A 15,132-nucleotide genomic window follows, 5' to 3' on the forward strand; every position below is an offset into this window, starting at 1 on the left:
TGTGTGTATGTGTGTGTGTGTGTGTATGTGTGTGTGTGTGTGTATGTGTGTGTGTGTGTATGTGTGTGTGTGTGTGTATGTGTGTGTGTGTGTGTGTGTGTGTGTGTGTGTGTATGTATGTGTGTGTGTGTGTGTGTGTGTGTGTGTGTGTGTGTAGTTTGCTGCAGAGAGGCTGCAACAGAAGAATCCCAGACTCACTCAGAGGCTTCGGACAAAAGAGAAGAACCCAGTCAGCAAGGCAGTGACTCCAGGGGGAGCTCCCTGTGTGCAGGTCCTGGTGTGCACCAGTGGCTGCAAAGCCATGGGCAAGAGGCTTTTCCTCTTTTCCGTGAATTTATGCCCCACAAACTGGATGCCAGATGTAGCATGAATTCTAATTAGTCTTAAAAATAAAAACCTGGAGTCAGATATCAGGGTGAAAGCTGAAAGATCAGAGAAGCAGAGCAGCAGCCACTAGAGACTTCTTAACTCTAGGAATCCTCAGACTGAAAGGGCCAAGCTCCTGTCTCCACCCCGCCTTATTACTTCCTCTCTCCACCCAGCCATATCACTTCCTGTTTCCTCCTCCCAAGTACTGGGATCAAAGGCATGAGATCCCAAGTGCTGGGATCAAAGGTGTGTGCCACCACTGCCTGGCCTCTAGTGGCTAGCTCTGCACTCTGATCTCCAGGCAAGCTTCATTTGTTAGAGCACAAAATATCCCCACAAGATTATGTAAAGCTGTTATTGAGAATGGCGTGTGTTGGTTCTTTTCCCTGTCTGTTCATAGTCCGATTTTGTGTTTCAGTAAATATAGCTTCATTTGCTTTATTTCTGTGGCCTCTTTAGGGCCCGGAGGGAGGGAGGGAGAGAGAGAGAGAGAGAGAGAGAGAGAGAGAGAGAGAGAGAGAGAGAGAGAGAGAGAGAGAGAGAGTGCATGTGTGCATGTGTGTGTGTGTGTGTGTGTGTGCGTGTTTCTCATCAAAAGTTTTTCTTTATGTTTCAACTATGGCAGATAGCTTTGCTGAGTAAAGTGGTCTGAGGTGGCATTTGTGGTTATTGTAGAATTTAGAGTACATTGATTACTTCAGTCTCTTCTGGTTTTTAAAGTTTCTATTGAGACTAGGCTGCCAGCAGATGGTGTGGCCCAGATTAAAGGTGGATCTTCCCACTCCAAAGAGCTGGATTAAAAGTGGGTCTTCTTACTTCAGGTGATTTAATTAAGGAAAGAAAAATGTTAGCAATGTACCCCGCCACTTGGGTTTCAGAGTTCATTCCAGATGCAGGCAAACTGACACCCAAGAGGGGCCATCGCAGCGTGACTTGGGATTTTTCTCTTGAGGCTTTCGATATCCTCTCTTTGTTGTGTGTATTTAGTGTTCTAACTACTTTTCTGGTCTGGTCTCTTTGGTGTTCTGTGTGCTTCTCGAATCTACACCCAATGTGTCTTTCTATAATGTGCTTATTTATATTGTTTCTGTGTGGGTGGAGGTCACGTGTTCAGAATCCACTTCCACACAATATTTCCATGTCAGGGGTCTCAAAACAGCAGATCTCTCCTGCTCTCACCCTCTAGGGAACTCCAACATGGCAAGCCGCCTGGTTGAGCCGACTCTCATTTAAGCCAGAAGCTAAGCACCTAGACACATGAAAGCTGCCACTCTGAGGACTTAATATAGGGGCAACGTACCAGGATCCAAAGAGGAGAACTAAAACCAGGTGTGAACAGAAAGCTTGGATGGCGACAGCATGCCAGAATTTCGATAGTTTGTTGAAGCCAGCGGCAGACACAGGCGCCCCCATTGAATCCAGAATCAATTCCCTAACCTCTGTCGCCCCCCCCCTGCCCCCGCCCCTTGTGTGGTGGAAAAGACCAGATATGTTAAAAGTATTTCTCAAGTGGTTGATGGGAAGTGATAGTGAACAAGGAGACAAGAGAAGCCCAGAGGCAATCAGCCTGGGAAATCCTCAGAGGCCTCTGAGGCACATCCCTTAAGCAGGGGTCCCCACGGAGTCCCTAAGGCCCTGGGCTAAGCTCGTGAGGTAAAGCCGTTCTGTCTGCAGGCCCAGGGGCTTGGTCTCAACAGATCAGCGGGTCAGCCACCAGTCTCTGTGTCCCCCGCCCTGCCCCGCTCAAAGCAATCCCAGAGCCTGCTTTCTCGGGGTCCTAACCCCACCAGTGCCCGCTTTACGCTTCATTTAGCTTCCTGAAAATGTCTAGTTTCTGTGAACTTGCCTAGAGGCCAGCTGGAGGCGGTCATCACCACCTGGGGCTCCGTACTCTGATCTCCCAAAGGTAGGGTGGGCAGAGTGGCCTGGAGACTGGGTGGAGGGGTGGGGTGCGCGCGCGGGGGTGGGGGTGAGGGAGGGCGGTATCCAAGGTCTGTCCTGGTTCTCGGGCCCCACCCACTCTGTCCCCCACTGCTGCGCCCTCTGGAGCTGGTCACTGGCCCAGCAGTACTGGGAGCTGGGCAGCGTGCGTGTGTGTGTGTGTGTGTGTGTGTGTGTGTGTGTGTGTGTGTGTGTGTGTGTGTGTGTTGGGGGAGCTTGTTTCTGAGGCTTGATTTGGAGGAGCGACTGGGGGCTGGTCGAGACTGAGACACAGCCTCCCCTTCAATTCTTCACCTCACCCCACAGCACATACTCTGTCATGGCTTTAAAAAAAAATTGGAGCGGCGAATGGGGAACAGAAACTTAGAGCAGGGCGCGTTAGGTCATCGTCCTATGGCCACCCTACCTACCCGAATTGAGACAGTTTGAGGCTCAGGAAACAAGGGGCCAATTACCCCCCCCCAAAAAAAAAAAGGTAGAATGTGCATTAAGAAAAGTATCTGGGGGAAGGAATAAACGAGCTAGATCCTGCAGGTGGAGGCAAACAGTGGGACGGTGGTGGCGCACTGTGGACGAGATTTTTTGAATACAGTAGAGAGAAGAGGGAAGGACATGGAGAGAGAAGGGAGCGGGGAGAAGAGTAGCTGTAGCCGAGTCAAGAATTAAGGAGTGGAGTCGGGCGGTGGTGGCGCACGCCTTTAATCCCAGCACTCTGGAGGCAGAGTCAGGCGGATCTCTGTGAGTTCGAGGCCAGCCTGGGCTACAGAGTGAGATCCAGGAAAGGCGCAAAGCTACACAGAGAAACCCTGTCTTGAAAAACCAAAAAAAAAAAATAATAATAATTAAGGAGTGGAAAGGTGGGTTGACCACAGCGTGGCAGAGAGTTAAAGACAACACGGTGCAGTAGGCAGAGGGACAGATGGGATCATGATGGAGTGGAGTTAGCCAGAAACTTGAGAGAGAAACTAGGTTCTCAGAGACAGAAACGGGGCAGAATGAATGCCCTTGGGAAAGGCTGGGATTGCTCAAAACAAAACCCAACCAAACAGAAGTGAGAAGGAGCAGGAGTGTGCGGCTTGTGGGGGACAGAAGTGGTGGGAAGAAAGAGGGGCGGAGCCTGAGGTGTGGACCCAAGCGGTTTTGGTTTGTTTGTTTGTTTGTTTTGTTTTGTTTTCAGTGTGAAATAATGAGATCTTGAAATCCCCAGTCCCAGTCAATTACGGGAGGTTGGTGTTTCAGGTGTTGGTGACTAACTCTCCTTCTCTGGGAGTGAGGGAAGAAAGTAGGAGCAGAACCCAGGACGAGCCTCCTGAGTGACGTTCCACTTAGAGGGTGACGTGTCGCTGCTTGGATGAAATCTTAATCTCTAGCCAATGGATCTCAATTCTGGAGGGCATGCTAAAAAAAATGGTTGTTGGGCTCAAAGACTACTTTTTTGAGACAGGGTTTCTCTGTGTAGCTTTGGAGCCTGTCCTGGAACTCACTTTGTAGACCAGGCTGGCTTCGAACTCACAGAAATCCTCCTGCCTCTGTCTCCGGAGTGCTGCGATTAAAGGTCTCCTCCACCACTGCCCTGCCAAAGACTACATTTTGAGAAGCACAGTGCGGTAGAGCACACGAGGAAAGATGGAGTTTTGCCAGGCCAGTCTCACCTAGCCCCATTCTGTGTGATCACTGAAAAGGGACAGAAGGGACCTCTAGGTCTGGGGCAGGGCTCCTAGTGCCCTTGGTGGAAAGAGGAAACAGTAGTTTCCTTGTAGGAGTGTTGGGAAGGGAGAGGCTTTGTCCCAAACTCTGGTCCCTATACCTCTCCTGAAAGCATAGCATCTCTCTAGCAAGACACATACACTACCAATGTTGTTTAAAATGCAAAGAGCCTTGGGAAGGCAATAGCCTTTGGGCTGCAATGTGCTGTGTGAGCATTCTCCAGGAGAAGGAAAAGGGGCAGATATCCAGAATACTGAAGACACACCAATAGGCTCCCCCAGATAGACCACCCTATTTTACAGCTTGCCCAGGGAGAACATTGAAACGTTTTATTTAAAAGGGCTAGTGTGGGGGTCGGGAAAGATGGCTCCACCTTTAAGAGCACTTGTTGCTCTTGCAGAGGACACAGATTCCATTCTCAGCACCCACGTGGTAGTTGGTTCACAAATCATCCATGATAACAGTTCTGGGATATCCATTGCCCACGTTGGATCTCTGAGGGCATCAGACATTCAGACATACATGTGGTGCACATACGTACATACATTCAGACTCATACACATAAAACTTGAAAAAATTAAGGGGACAGTGTGGTGATGAGGCACAAGAGTGGAGAAGGTGAAAAGTCTGAGGCTGTGGAGAGTTTCCTGGGGGCGGGGGTGGGGGTGCAGAACAGACGTAGTCACTCATTTAATGGCTGTTGCTTCTTTTATTATTTGTCCAAAGGAGGTGGTATTGGATCGAGGTAGAAAAGATAGCAATACATCCGAAATGAGCCCAAGGACCCTTCCCTTTGCACGAAGCCCTTCAATCCCATGCCGCCTTGCAGCGGGGGTGGTGTAGCTGCACCCACACTTCGAGGGCTCCACTTTCTGTCCCTGCAATTACTAAGACCGAGAAAAGGCTGGAGGTTCAGTGTGGTTATCACAAGGCATAGTCTGGTAGGACAGAAGGTAACCGCCACACGTCCTTTAAAATCGGGTGAGCGAGCGGAGCTGTGAGTGCGCCAGGGTTCCCCAAGAACAGAGTGCCGCGTAAGCAGATCCCAGTCACTACACACCCGGCTCTGTCCTCCTGTCTTGATGCCTTCTAGTATTTCAGTCCTTACAATATTTCCTGAATCTTGCCTTGTAATTCTTGGCACAGGTTTCTATACAGCAATCCCGAGTCAGACAGGGATACATGCCTCCTGATTTTTACACAGGATCTCATTACATAGCCTTGGCTGACCTAGAACTTAGAGATCCAACTGCCTCTGCCTCCCCAGTGCTGGGGTTACAGGTGTGAGACACCACAATGAGCTTTTCCCCTTTCCCTTACTCCAGTTGGAAGATTCCACGGGCAGAACTAAGTCCGCTTAATGCACATGCAAATGAGTGAACTGGTAAATGACTACTTTCCTGCAAAGTAAATTCTGGTTTCCATCAGATGCTGAATGGATCTGTAATCTGAAACATGTTCTGCTACAGAGGACTTCGCACAGAATGGACTTATCTTAAATATTTGTATTCAAGTGGGAGGTTTTTCCCATTCTCTTAATACTACTGACTCTAAACCGATCCCGTTCCTGGAGCCTAGGGTAAGGCCTGCTTGCAAAGGGCTGCCCATATTTGCTTAATTGACCAGAACATAAGCAAGAGAAACGTATTCCAGTTCGAGAAGAAAGGCTATTCTCAGCAGCAGGAGGGAGTCAGGAGCTGGGATGCTCAAGCAACCAAGTCAGCAAAATGACTTCTATTTCGATTCCTCTTGAGCCCAGGGCCCAAGAGCTCTGTCTGATTCACCCAGCTCTTCCTGAGTAGAGCCCTCAGTAACTAGATTGCTGCAAATCACTTCCTCCTGCTTCTCTGGCTAATTCCAACTGTGTTCGAGAAATGAATATCTTGGGGCGGGGGACAAAACCCAGCATGTAAGCCTTGAAGAGAAAAATCCCCACTTTGACGCTCTTTGCTCTTCTTCCTCCCTAATTCCAAACTTCTCTTATATGGAAGATCGGTTGTACGTTGTAAGATTGGTATTAATACAACCACCAAAAAGACAAACAGTGGCCAACTCAGGAACCGACAGAGTTGGTCGGAGCCCTAGTGCAGGCAGAGAACCGTCGAGTCAAGAGTCTCGGTGTGAAGCCCTTCCCAGAACAGGGAGGAACACTATCGGAAAAACTCATCATGCTCATCAGCTGCCAAGCTGAGCTACAGCCTTTCCCCTAAAGTTCTTTTTCCTGGAAGAATGAGATGCTCAACAACAGTTTTTTCCCCTTTGATGAAGCTATGAAATTCAAACAAGAATGATGGTAACTTCCAATGCTGCGATTCCTGTCCTAATTTTCTAGCACTTAAAGCAAGACAAAATTGCACTCAGTCACCTCCCTTGAAAACAACAACACAAAAAACAAAACAAAAAAAGTGTCTCTTTGCATCTCTGCAGGGAAAAATAATATCTCAGAGATTCAGACCTAGATACACAAATCCACAACTGTCTATATTGTGGGAATACTGGGGAAAACTTCGTACACAACTTAAGCCATCGTGGTACTATTCCGCCACGACTCCCTTTTACCACTCAGAATACTTTAAACAAAACCAAAACTCATTCTGTCCCACGACTCCTATCCCTAGAACACAATTTCTAGAAAACCTAGCTTGTACAGTTTGCACTGAGCATGCTCTCTTCAAAAACCCTGCACACATATGCACACAGACATCAAAACAGAAAGAGAAGGCCACGGTCAAGGGCAGTTCTTTCCTTTGGTGTGGGCCTGGGTTACTTGGGGGTGTTAGGTCCATCCTTTAGCTTTGTAACCTGATCTCAGCTGTGTGTGTGTGTGTGTGTGTGTGTGTGTGTGTGGTGTGTGTGTGTGTGTGTGTGATGTGTGTGTGTGTGTGATGTGTGGTGTGTGTGTGTGGTGTGTGGTGTGTGTGTGTGGTGTGTTGTGTGTGTGGTGTGGTGTGTGATGTGTGTGTGGTGTGTGGTGTGTGTGTGGTGTGTGTGATGTGGTGTGTGTGTGTGTGTGTAGTGTGTGGTGTGTGTGTGTGGTGTGTGTGTGTGTGTGATATGTGTGTGTGTGTGTGATGTGTGGTGTGTGTGTGTGGTGTATGGTGTGTTGTGTGTGTGGTGTGGTGTGTGATGTGTGTGTGGTGTGTGTGATGTGGTGTGTGTGTGTGTGTGTGTGTGTGTGTACAGAATGAGTGGACTAGGAACAGGAAGTGAAAGGTCAGTGAATTTTTCAGAGGTAGGGTGAGAGGCATGTAGTGATGGGGGAAAGGCGACAGACCCACACAACAATGTCGCCCCCTTGCTTTCACAGATAAAAACGGGGACTCTGAGCGCCTAGTCACCGGTCTCTTTCTTGTTTCCTGGTTACTTTTTCACACAGCGCTTACAGAAGCGCGTTCCACAGAGTCGCATGTGAGGATGTGAAGTAGATACTGAGGCCAGATAAATGCAGGAGACGCTGCATTAACAGACACCGAGCAATTGACTAGAAGTTCTCAGAGCCCTTGCTACACTGACATGGTCCCTTTCACTCCCCCTCTCTGTAGAAGGGGGCACAATCAGCACATGAGGGTGATGTGTAAATATTTAGGAACTGATACGACACAGACTCCAACCGACGAGAACGGGCCTCACCCCTCACTGCTGGCTCCACTGGACCCTTGACAGTGGGTTCAAACTGAATAGTCACATACACACACACACACACACACACACACACACTTTGCACTGTTCCCCAAAATTTTGCCCAAGGAACTCTGTTTTCATACGAACTGGCGAGACACACTCCGGCCACCGGGGTCCTGGAGAGGGGCAGCTCTGGCAGTGGCTGCTGGTAGCACCGGCTGACAGATTTGACCATAGCTACAGAAGACACAGGTTTCAAAAGACAGATGTCCCTCTGTCCCAGCTGCTCCCGGGGCTCTGTCCCTGGTGGGTCAGCAGGTGCCTGTCCAGGTGGTGCTTCCGGCCAAAGCTCTTCTCACAGCGAGGGCAATGGAAGGGTTTCTCCCCGGTGTGGGTCAGCCAGTGTCTCACGAGGTGGTGCCTTCGGCCGAAGCTCTTCCCACATTCGGTGCACACGTGGCACTTGGGCACTGGGGGGGCAGGCTGCTGTTTCCCGGCCGCGGGGCTCTCTCCGACCTTGTAGGACTTGCCTTCTGCGTGCACTCTTTGGTGGCTGGCCAGATGGGAGTTACATCGAAAATTCTTGCCACACTCAGAACACCTGCTTGGCTTGTCATGTAGATGGGTCTTCTGGTGCCTGATCAGGTGATGCCTTCGCCCAAAGCTTTTCTCACACTTGAGGCAGCTGTAGGGCCTCTCTCCAGTGTGTGTTTGCTGGTGCCTGGCGAGGTGGGAGCCCCATACAAACTGTTTCCCACACTGAGGGCATGTATGGGGCTTTAAGAGAGAATCCATCCCAGAGCTACACAGAAGGCTTGAGAAGCTGTCTTCCTGAAGAAAGGGTGGCCTTGGGAGCATTCCCCTAGAGGCCCTGGGCATGGACTCCCAGCTCTGCTCCTGCCCTGGATTCCAGGGAACAGTATCTTCAGATACACTGGATAACATTCTGGGAGGTTCTGCCTCTAGTTCAGGAGTATCACCCTCATGTTCACTTCCATCTCCTATGGGGAAGGAAGAATACCATTCTTAAAAGGAGAGTCCTAGGCCAGGCTGTGGTGGCGCACGCCTTTAATCCCAGCACAGAGCCAGGTGGATCTCTGTGAGTTTGAGGGCAGCCTGGTCTACAGAACGAGATCCAGGACAGGCACCAAAACTACACAGACAAACCCTGTCTCATCCCCCCCCCTTCATCCCCAAAAGACATATTTAGAAAACCTGGATGCTGACCAACGGTGTCAATAACAACTCTCATCAGGTGCCTCTTACATGCTTTGACAATCTTCAGCTCTCAGGTGTTAACATATTTAACTGTAATCACTTAGAAACAAGGTCTCACAGGTATGGCCTACTGTAGTGGGTAGCCATTCCAGCTTTGATCTGGAAGTTCCAACCCCCATGGAGGCTTCGGTAACTGTCACACCTACAAGGCGGGGCCAAGGGAGGACCCTTAAGACCCAAGATCCAGATGGGTGGCTCTCTTGGTTCCTGGACCCTGGACGCTGGAGGTAGACCGAGCAGAGTTCTCCAGAGAACACCACCGGACTGCGCCACACCTTTCCCAGACCCTGTTACCTATCCCTTCACTTGTGAGTTACCCCACAAAATAAACCTCCCTTTTAACCACGTGGAGTGGCCTTAATAATTTCACCAATAGCCTATGATTCAAGCCCACACAGCCTGACTTCAGAGTCTGCCTTCCACACCTTCTGCACCCCAGCCTTGCTTTTGGGGAAAAAAAAAAGAGCTCTGGACTTTTTGTTTAGCGACACAGTAAAGATGACAGGGCAAGAGAGTACGTCTAGGTCCTCACCTGTATATGTGACCTTCAGGATATCCCTCCCTTCTAGGTCCTGGGGGTCAGGGACCCATTGTTCTTCTCCTCCCTCTAGCTGAGAAAGCATGTCCAGTTTGGGGATCGGAAACCCTGCCCATGGGAAAAGGAAACAGACACACGCCAGCTTAGCTCAACAGCAATTCTGTACTAATGGACAAAACTGCTTCCCAGGCTCCTCCTTGGGATGCCAAGACAGAAGAGTCAGCCTCCAGTCACTTCCGTTAAGTCCCTCTTCCTTCTCCTAGAAAACCACATGCTCTTCCTCCATGAACCAGGTCTCTTCCACTCAAGTCCTCCCAGGCCGTGTCCACTCTGGTCATGACTACACCTCAGACCCACCGTAAGTCCCGCCTGCAACACCCTCACCTCCCCAGGGTGATGCTCCTAGTCCTCCTAGTCCCAGGGACCTAGCTCCAACTGTCCCTTCTCTGCTCTCTAAGAAGCCTCAAATTCCTACCCAAGATGAACTTCAAGTTTGCACTCCATAATTTAGCATTATTTTTTAAAAAGATTCCTTGCTTCAACTCTTTTGGGCTTAGCTCCAATATTCTTTCTTTGGTGGAAGCCTAGACAGAGCCCCTGCCAAGGAAAGCCCCCCAGGCAGGCGCGATCCAACAGGTGGTCCCATCCTCCCAAGGAACAGCCTTTCAGGAAGAGGAAGGTCCTGCTTACTCAGAGAGACGACAATCCCGCAATTTTCCTGCATGACGTATTCTCCATAAAAGTCTGTCTGAGAGGGATCCAGACTCCGCCACTCCTCCTGAGAGAAGCACAGTGATACATCCTTGATGGTTACCAGGCCCTGAAACAAGACAGAGGGTTTGCCTGTCAGCAGCTGCTCTGATGGAAAATGGGATCCCACTCTGAAGGGCTGAGGTCGTCCAGGAAGGAGGGCGAGAGAGGACCCAGGAAAAGATGCCAACAGGTCCCTAGGCAAGGCCCACCGCTTTGGTAAAGAGAAAAAGAGTAAAGAAAGGAGGCCAAGGACGGAGTGAGGATAATGTGCCCGCGAGAGACCGTGAGAAGCCAGAGACGCGACCACCGATCACTCCCTCTTTAACTACAGGCGTCTACTCAGTCTCCTCTTACCTCCTCATTCTTTCCCGTAGACTGTACCACAGCCTCCTTCCTCCAATTGACCTTCTCTGTCAACACAACACGATACGAACAAAACACGCTTACTTCCCTGGTACACTGACGACAGCTCTCCGGGTGCTACGGTACAGTGGTTAAGCCCCAAATCTGGAGCCAGACGACTGTTAGCTCTACCGCTTACCAGTGGTCTTATCCAAAGGCCTCCATCTCTCTCCGCCCCAATGTTCTCGAAATAAAACGGAAGGCTTGCGTTGTTCTCATGTTACATAGTATATATAAAGTGAATAGAAAAGAGGATGCATGATAAACGCTCTGCAATCTCTATTGCCGATGCTGCTCTCTTGCTGTAGTGAGTCTCTAGACTTGTGCTCTCTTTCCTTTTCTTCCCTTCCCTAAAAGCTCTACAATCTACACAACCCTGTCTACTTTATGCTCTTCCAAGCTTTCCTTGGGCCCTCTTTTCTTACTTTTTCCAGGATTTTTTTTCTTTTTTCTATTTATTTATTTTGAGATCAGGTCTCACCGTGCTACACAGACTGGCCCCAAATTTTTGAGCTCAGACAACACTTGTGCCTCAGCCTTCCTGGTAATGGGAATTGCAGGCAGGCACTATCATGCGTGATTTCAGATTTCCTTCTCAAAAGAAGTTAGTTATTCTGAACTTCCCCACCCATGACACAGATGGCAGAGCCATCCCTTAAAAATCCACGATACAGAATCTATTCGGTTATAAGCATACCCTTAGTGCTCACGGTAACTAACAGGCCCATGGCATGGTGCCAAAGCTATGGCAAGGCAACCGGCCCGACCTTGGAGAGGACAAGGGGAGCAGGGCTCACCTGGGATCCGGCCGCAAGGAGGGCGGCTGCCATTTCCCAGTCTCCAGTGTTCCCCTCCTGGGGGCCGGCAGGAACCCAGGGAGCAGACTGAGCTGGTCAGGGGAGAGAGGAACGGTTAGAGATGAACTACCCAGCTTTCCCAGTGTGTACGGGGACCCGTGCATCTTCTCAATCTTTGCTCACTGGTGAAAACTCGAGTGCACACCTATAGACGTAGAGGCCTCCACTCAAAATGTTCTGTGAGGATTTGGGGACATTCGGTTAGAATAGCTGTAGTTTGAATGGACAGTGCTGGATTCTTATCAAGTAAAGTACGGATTATTGGCTGTGTTCTCCAACAGGAACAAGTCTCTAGCAGTCCCTGTGTCTCCCACATTCAGTACCATTAATTATGCACTTGCATGTAGGAGAAACAGAAGAAGCCCATTCACAGTTTGGAAAATGCAGGACCTCACTGTGTACTGGATAGCAGAGCCCAGGAAAAACAGGCTGGACCCGGTATGGGGTGCGTCCTTCAGTCCAGGGCCATTAGAGTTACTATGATTGCTTGAGACAGAGTCATGCTATGTAGCTCAGGCTGGCCTGGACCTTGTGGCAATCCTCCTACCTTAGCCTCCAACTAATAAGATTACAGGTGTCAGCAACCGCACCCAGCCAGGCTAGGGATTTTTCACGACACTTTTTGAGCAGAGACTGCAAGACTTCTAGTGCTTCGGAAACACCCTGTGTGTTCTTACCCTTCTCCTGAAGGGACAGTGGCTCCTCTTCAGGACCACAGTGAAGGTGCTCCAGGGGCCCTGGTGCTGTTCTCCATGGGCCTTCCCGGTTTCCTCTGTCCACCTGGGGCTCTGCTCCACCCAGCTGTATGCTCGCTGACTCCCATCCTGCACCCAGGGCTGCAGTCTGTTCAGAAAGCATCTCTGCAGCAAGTGCAGACTGTGACCTGGAACACGTCAACAGCAGTCACAGAAGGGGGTGACACACCAAAGGTCATTCCCGAGGACACTTCCCAAGGCCAAGGATGAAACGGTAAGAGGAGCCCGACAGAAGACGAACTTGCAACCAACTCGTCGTTGGTTCATGGTGTGGTGAGCCAACACCTTTCTGGAGGAACTAAGGAACTGACCGGGGCTACACAGTCAAGGCGCTGTCATTTTGGGGACCCCTGCGAGGGGGGGGGGATTGCAGGAAGAAATGCTTTCAGCAAAGATGGGTGCGCGATCGCACCTAGAGATTCTATGCCACAAATTACGATCTCATCAACTGATTTAGAAGCCCCACCAGGGTGTGTGGCCTGTCATGAGCACCTGTTCTTTCTTTCAGGCGCTGAACCAGATAGCGTCTCCCTTAAGAAAAGCCTCAGCGAAGGAACATATGATCTGTCACTCTTACGCAGGAAATGAGAACTGGTAGACACACAGCAGCAAGACAAGTAACCTGGTGAGCTAGAAAGTGGGGTCTAGGTACCCAGCATGGTCCTAACTGAGGGGTGAAACTGCAGGCCAGTGAGGGGCTGAAGTTTAATTGGAGAAGGAGGAAAGAACAGAGCGTGGACAAGAGATGGAAGCCTGGGAAGCAGTGTTATTAACACAACCTTGGGGGCAATTAACAGCCCAGTGGTCCGAAATGCAAAGACACACTTGTGTGACAGGCACTAGTCACAGGACATCATTTAAAAAAAAAAAATGTAACCAACTCCAAGAATCGTATGCAGAAGCCAGGATTTGCTCATTGGAAGAAATTCAAGTCAAGAAAGGGATGGGAAACACAGCCCTTAGAAAAGCTAAAATCACCGGACAGTTTTGGCTTGTCAAGCAACAGAAGGCTGACCAGTCACACCACCTGTAACCATCTCTGTGTACAAAATAGAAAAAATGGGTTTGGGGCACAATAAAGAGATTTAGGTGAGTTAGTTTTTTGTTTTGTTGTTTTGTTTTGTTGTTTTTTAAGACTCAGTCCTACAGAGCATATGACCAAGCTTGTATTCTTCTTTGAACATTTTTAGAACAAGACAGGTCTCATTTGGGAATGACTGCAGTACAACTTCCTGCTTGGCCATCTATTTTTGTGATTCTTATCCACTGCTCAAGTAGACAGAGCCACCAAAAATCTCCCAAGAAGAGGTTAGGGTTTCGGTAGCTATTTTGGCTCCCGTGGTCATTCAATTACCCAGGATCTGGGGAAGGCTCCCACTGACCCTGGGGCGCTTACTTCCTAGTCTATTTTTCATTGACAAAAGATTTCTAAGCACAATGTACAGGAAGAACAAATTGCTCTTTAATCTTTGAAGCCCAAAGATGGCTTTGGAGCCTCATGGCTACATCCTGGGCTGATGACCAGTTTATGTGTTCTCCCTTTCAGAGACTTCTCATGAGAAAGGAAAGGAGAATAGAGTGGTAAGAAGGGGAGACTTCGATTTTAGCTTTCCTCTGAATTTCAGCCCCTGTGTCCTTTTCACTTTTAAATGCCCGGGGCACCAACTGCCCTTCTTCACAGAACAAGCCTTCCTTGTCCTCTGGCTGCCTGGGCAAGCACTCCAACAGGTCTCAAGTCCGGCGCAGTACCTGGACACCTGTCTCAAACCCAATTCCCTATCATCTCTCGGCAGAAAAGTCCTCTGCGGAAGCCTTTCTGAAGAGCTGTCTGGGCCGGCTGGATTTGCTCATTGGAAGAAATTCAAGTCAAGAAAGGGATGGGAAATACAGAAAAACCTTTGGAAATGCTGTCCAAACAGCAAAGGAAGGTGTGGATAACTGTCGCCTGCCTGCATTCCCTAAGGAAATGGTGACAGGGCCAGCCCCTAGCTGCAGCTTTAACCTGTTTTCTTCCCTTCCTTTTCCCTAGTTCAGGATGATCCCAAGCTGGAATCCAAGCCCAGGTTCTTGGGATTTCCTTTCTTGTTTGCTTATGTATCTGGGAGGCAGGGCACCCGCAGAAAGAAGTTTTTTTGCAGCGAGTTCTGTTGGACAGAGACAGGGCCGTGGTATCCAAGAGTGGCCCAAGGGCACAGGGACGAGAGTGGCTCCAGTGGCCCCTCCGCGGGTGTGGCACAGCCGGGGCCTGGAGCCCACAGCGAGTAAGGTTTCTTCTCTCCGGGTCACAGCACCCCGGGGAGGGTCAGATTTCAGAAGACTCGGAGCGCCGCAGAACCGGAGCCGGCAAAGCGGGGCCAGAAAACAGGTTCCCGCGAGCCGGGTGCCGCGGGCGTCCGCGCCAGTGACAGCAGCGGGACCGGGCACGCAAGCATCGAGGCCACCGTCCCCACGGCCAGGCCGGCTCCCCCACCCCACTGCGCCCGCCCGCGCCCCGGCCCCACTCACCCGGGCTCGGCCCCCTTGGTGCTGCCTCCCGCCCGGCGCGGCCGAGCCCGCGGCCCGCACAGCCAGCGACAGGCGACGGCGGCCGGCGCGGGGCGGGCACAGGAAATCCCGCCGCTTCCGGGGCTCCGCGGTGCGGGCGGGGGTGGGCGCGGGCGCAGGGGACAGCTGCACCCGTGCTCCGGTGGCCGCAGCAGCCCCGGGGCGCGCTGCTCCCGGGGTCCCGCCCACAGCCCGTGCCTCCGATCGCCCACCACGCGGGGCTGGCCAAGCCGCCTGGTACCCTCCGGGTAGCCCACGCGACAGCCAAGCCCGGCTGGAGAGAGCACCACCGAGGACAGTGGACTCCGAAGGACGCCTGCCTTCACGTTGGCTCCATCCACCAAGATGGTGCTGTGTGAAGGGGGCT

General features: G+C 50.8%; 1 protein-coding gene across 3 annotated transcripts; it reads right to left on the reverse strand.

Moving 5' to 3' along the window:
- Positions 1-4,706: 4,706 nt before the first annotated feature.
- On the reverse strand, positions 4,707-14,830 carry Znf641 (zinc finger protein 641). 3 transcript variants are annotated; one of them, XM_076556697.1, is made up of 6 exons: positions 14,727-14,830; positions 12,144-12,349; positions 11,407-11,498; positions 10,145-10,274; positions 9,449-9,562; positions 4,707-8,639 (listed from the first exon to the last, which is right to left on the reverse strand). In XM_076556697.1, exons 2-6 carry the CDS (start codon positions 12,322-12,324, stop codon positions 7,894-7,896), a joined length of 1,263 nt encoding a protein of 420 aa, XP_076412812.1. In that variant the 5' UTR covers positions 12,325-12,349; positions 14,727-14,830; the 3' UTR covers positions 4,707-7,893. The 3 variants fall into 3 exon arrangements, with proteins under 3 accessions (XP_076412812.1, XP_042120780.1, XP_076412811.1); XM_042264846.2 differs by lacking the exons at positions 12,144-12,349; positions 14,727-14,830 and adding an exon at positions 10,562-10,617 and having other exon boundaries at positions 11,407-11,493; XM_076556696.1 differs by lacking the exons at positions 11,407-11,498; positions 12,144-12,349; positions 14,727-14,830 and adding exons at positions 10,562-10,617; positions 10,749-11,399.
- Between the last annotated feature and the right edge of the window lie 302 nt (positions 14,831-15,132).

The sequence above is a fragment of the Peromyscus maniculatus genome, chromosome 20, assembly GCF_049852395.1.
Source record: "Peromyscus maniculatus bairdii isolate BWxNUB_F1_BW_parent chromosome 20, HU_Pman_BW_mat_3.1, whole genome shotgun sequence".
In the NCBI taxonomy this organism is placed as follows: Eukaryota; Metazoa; Chordata; class Mammalia; order Rodentia; family Cricetidae; genus Peromyscus; species Peromyscus maniculatus.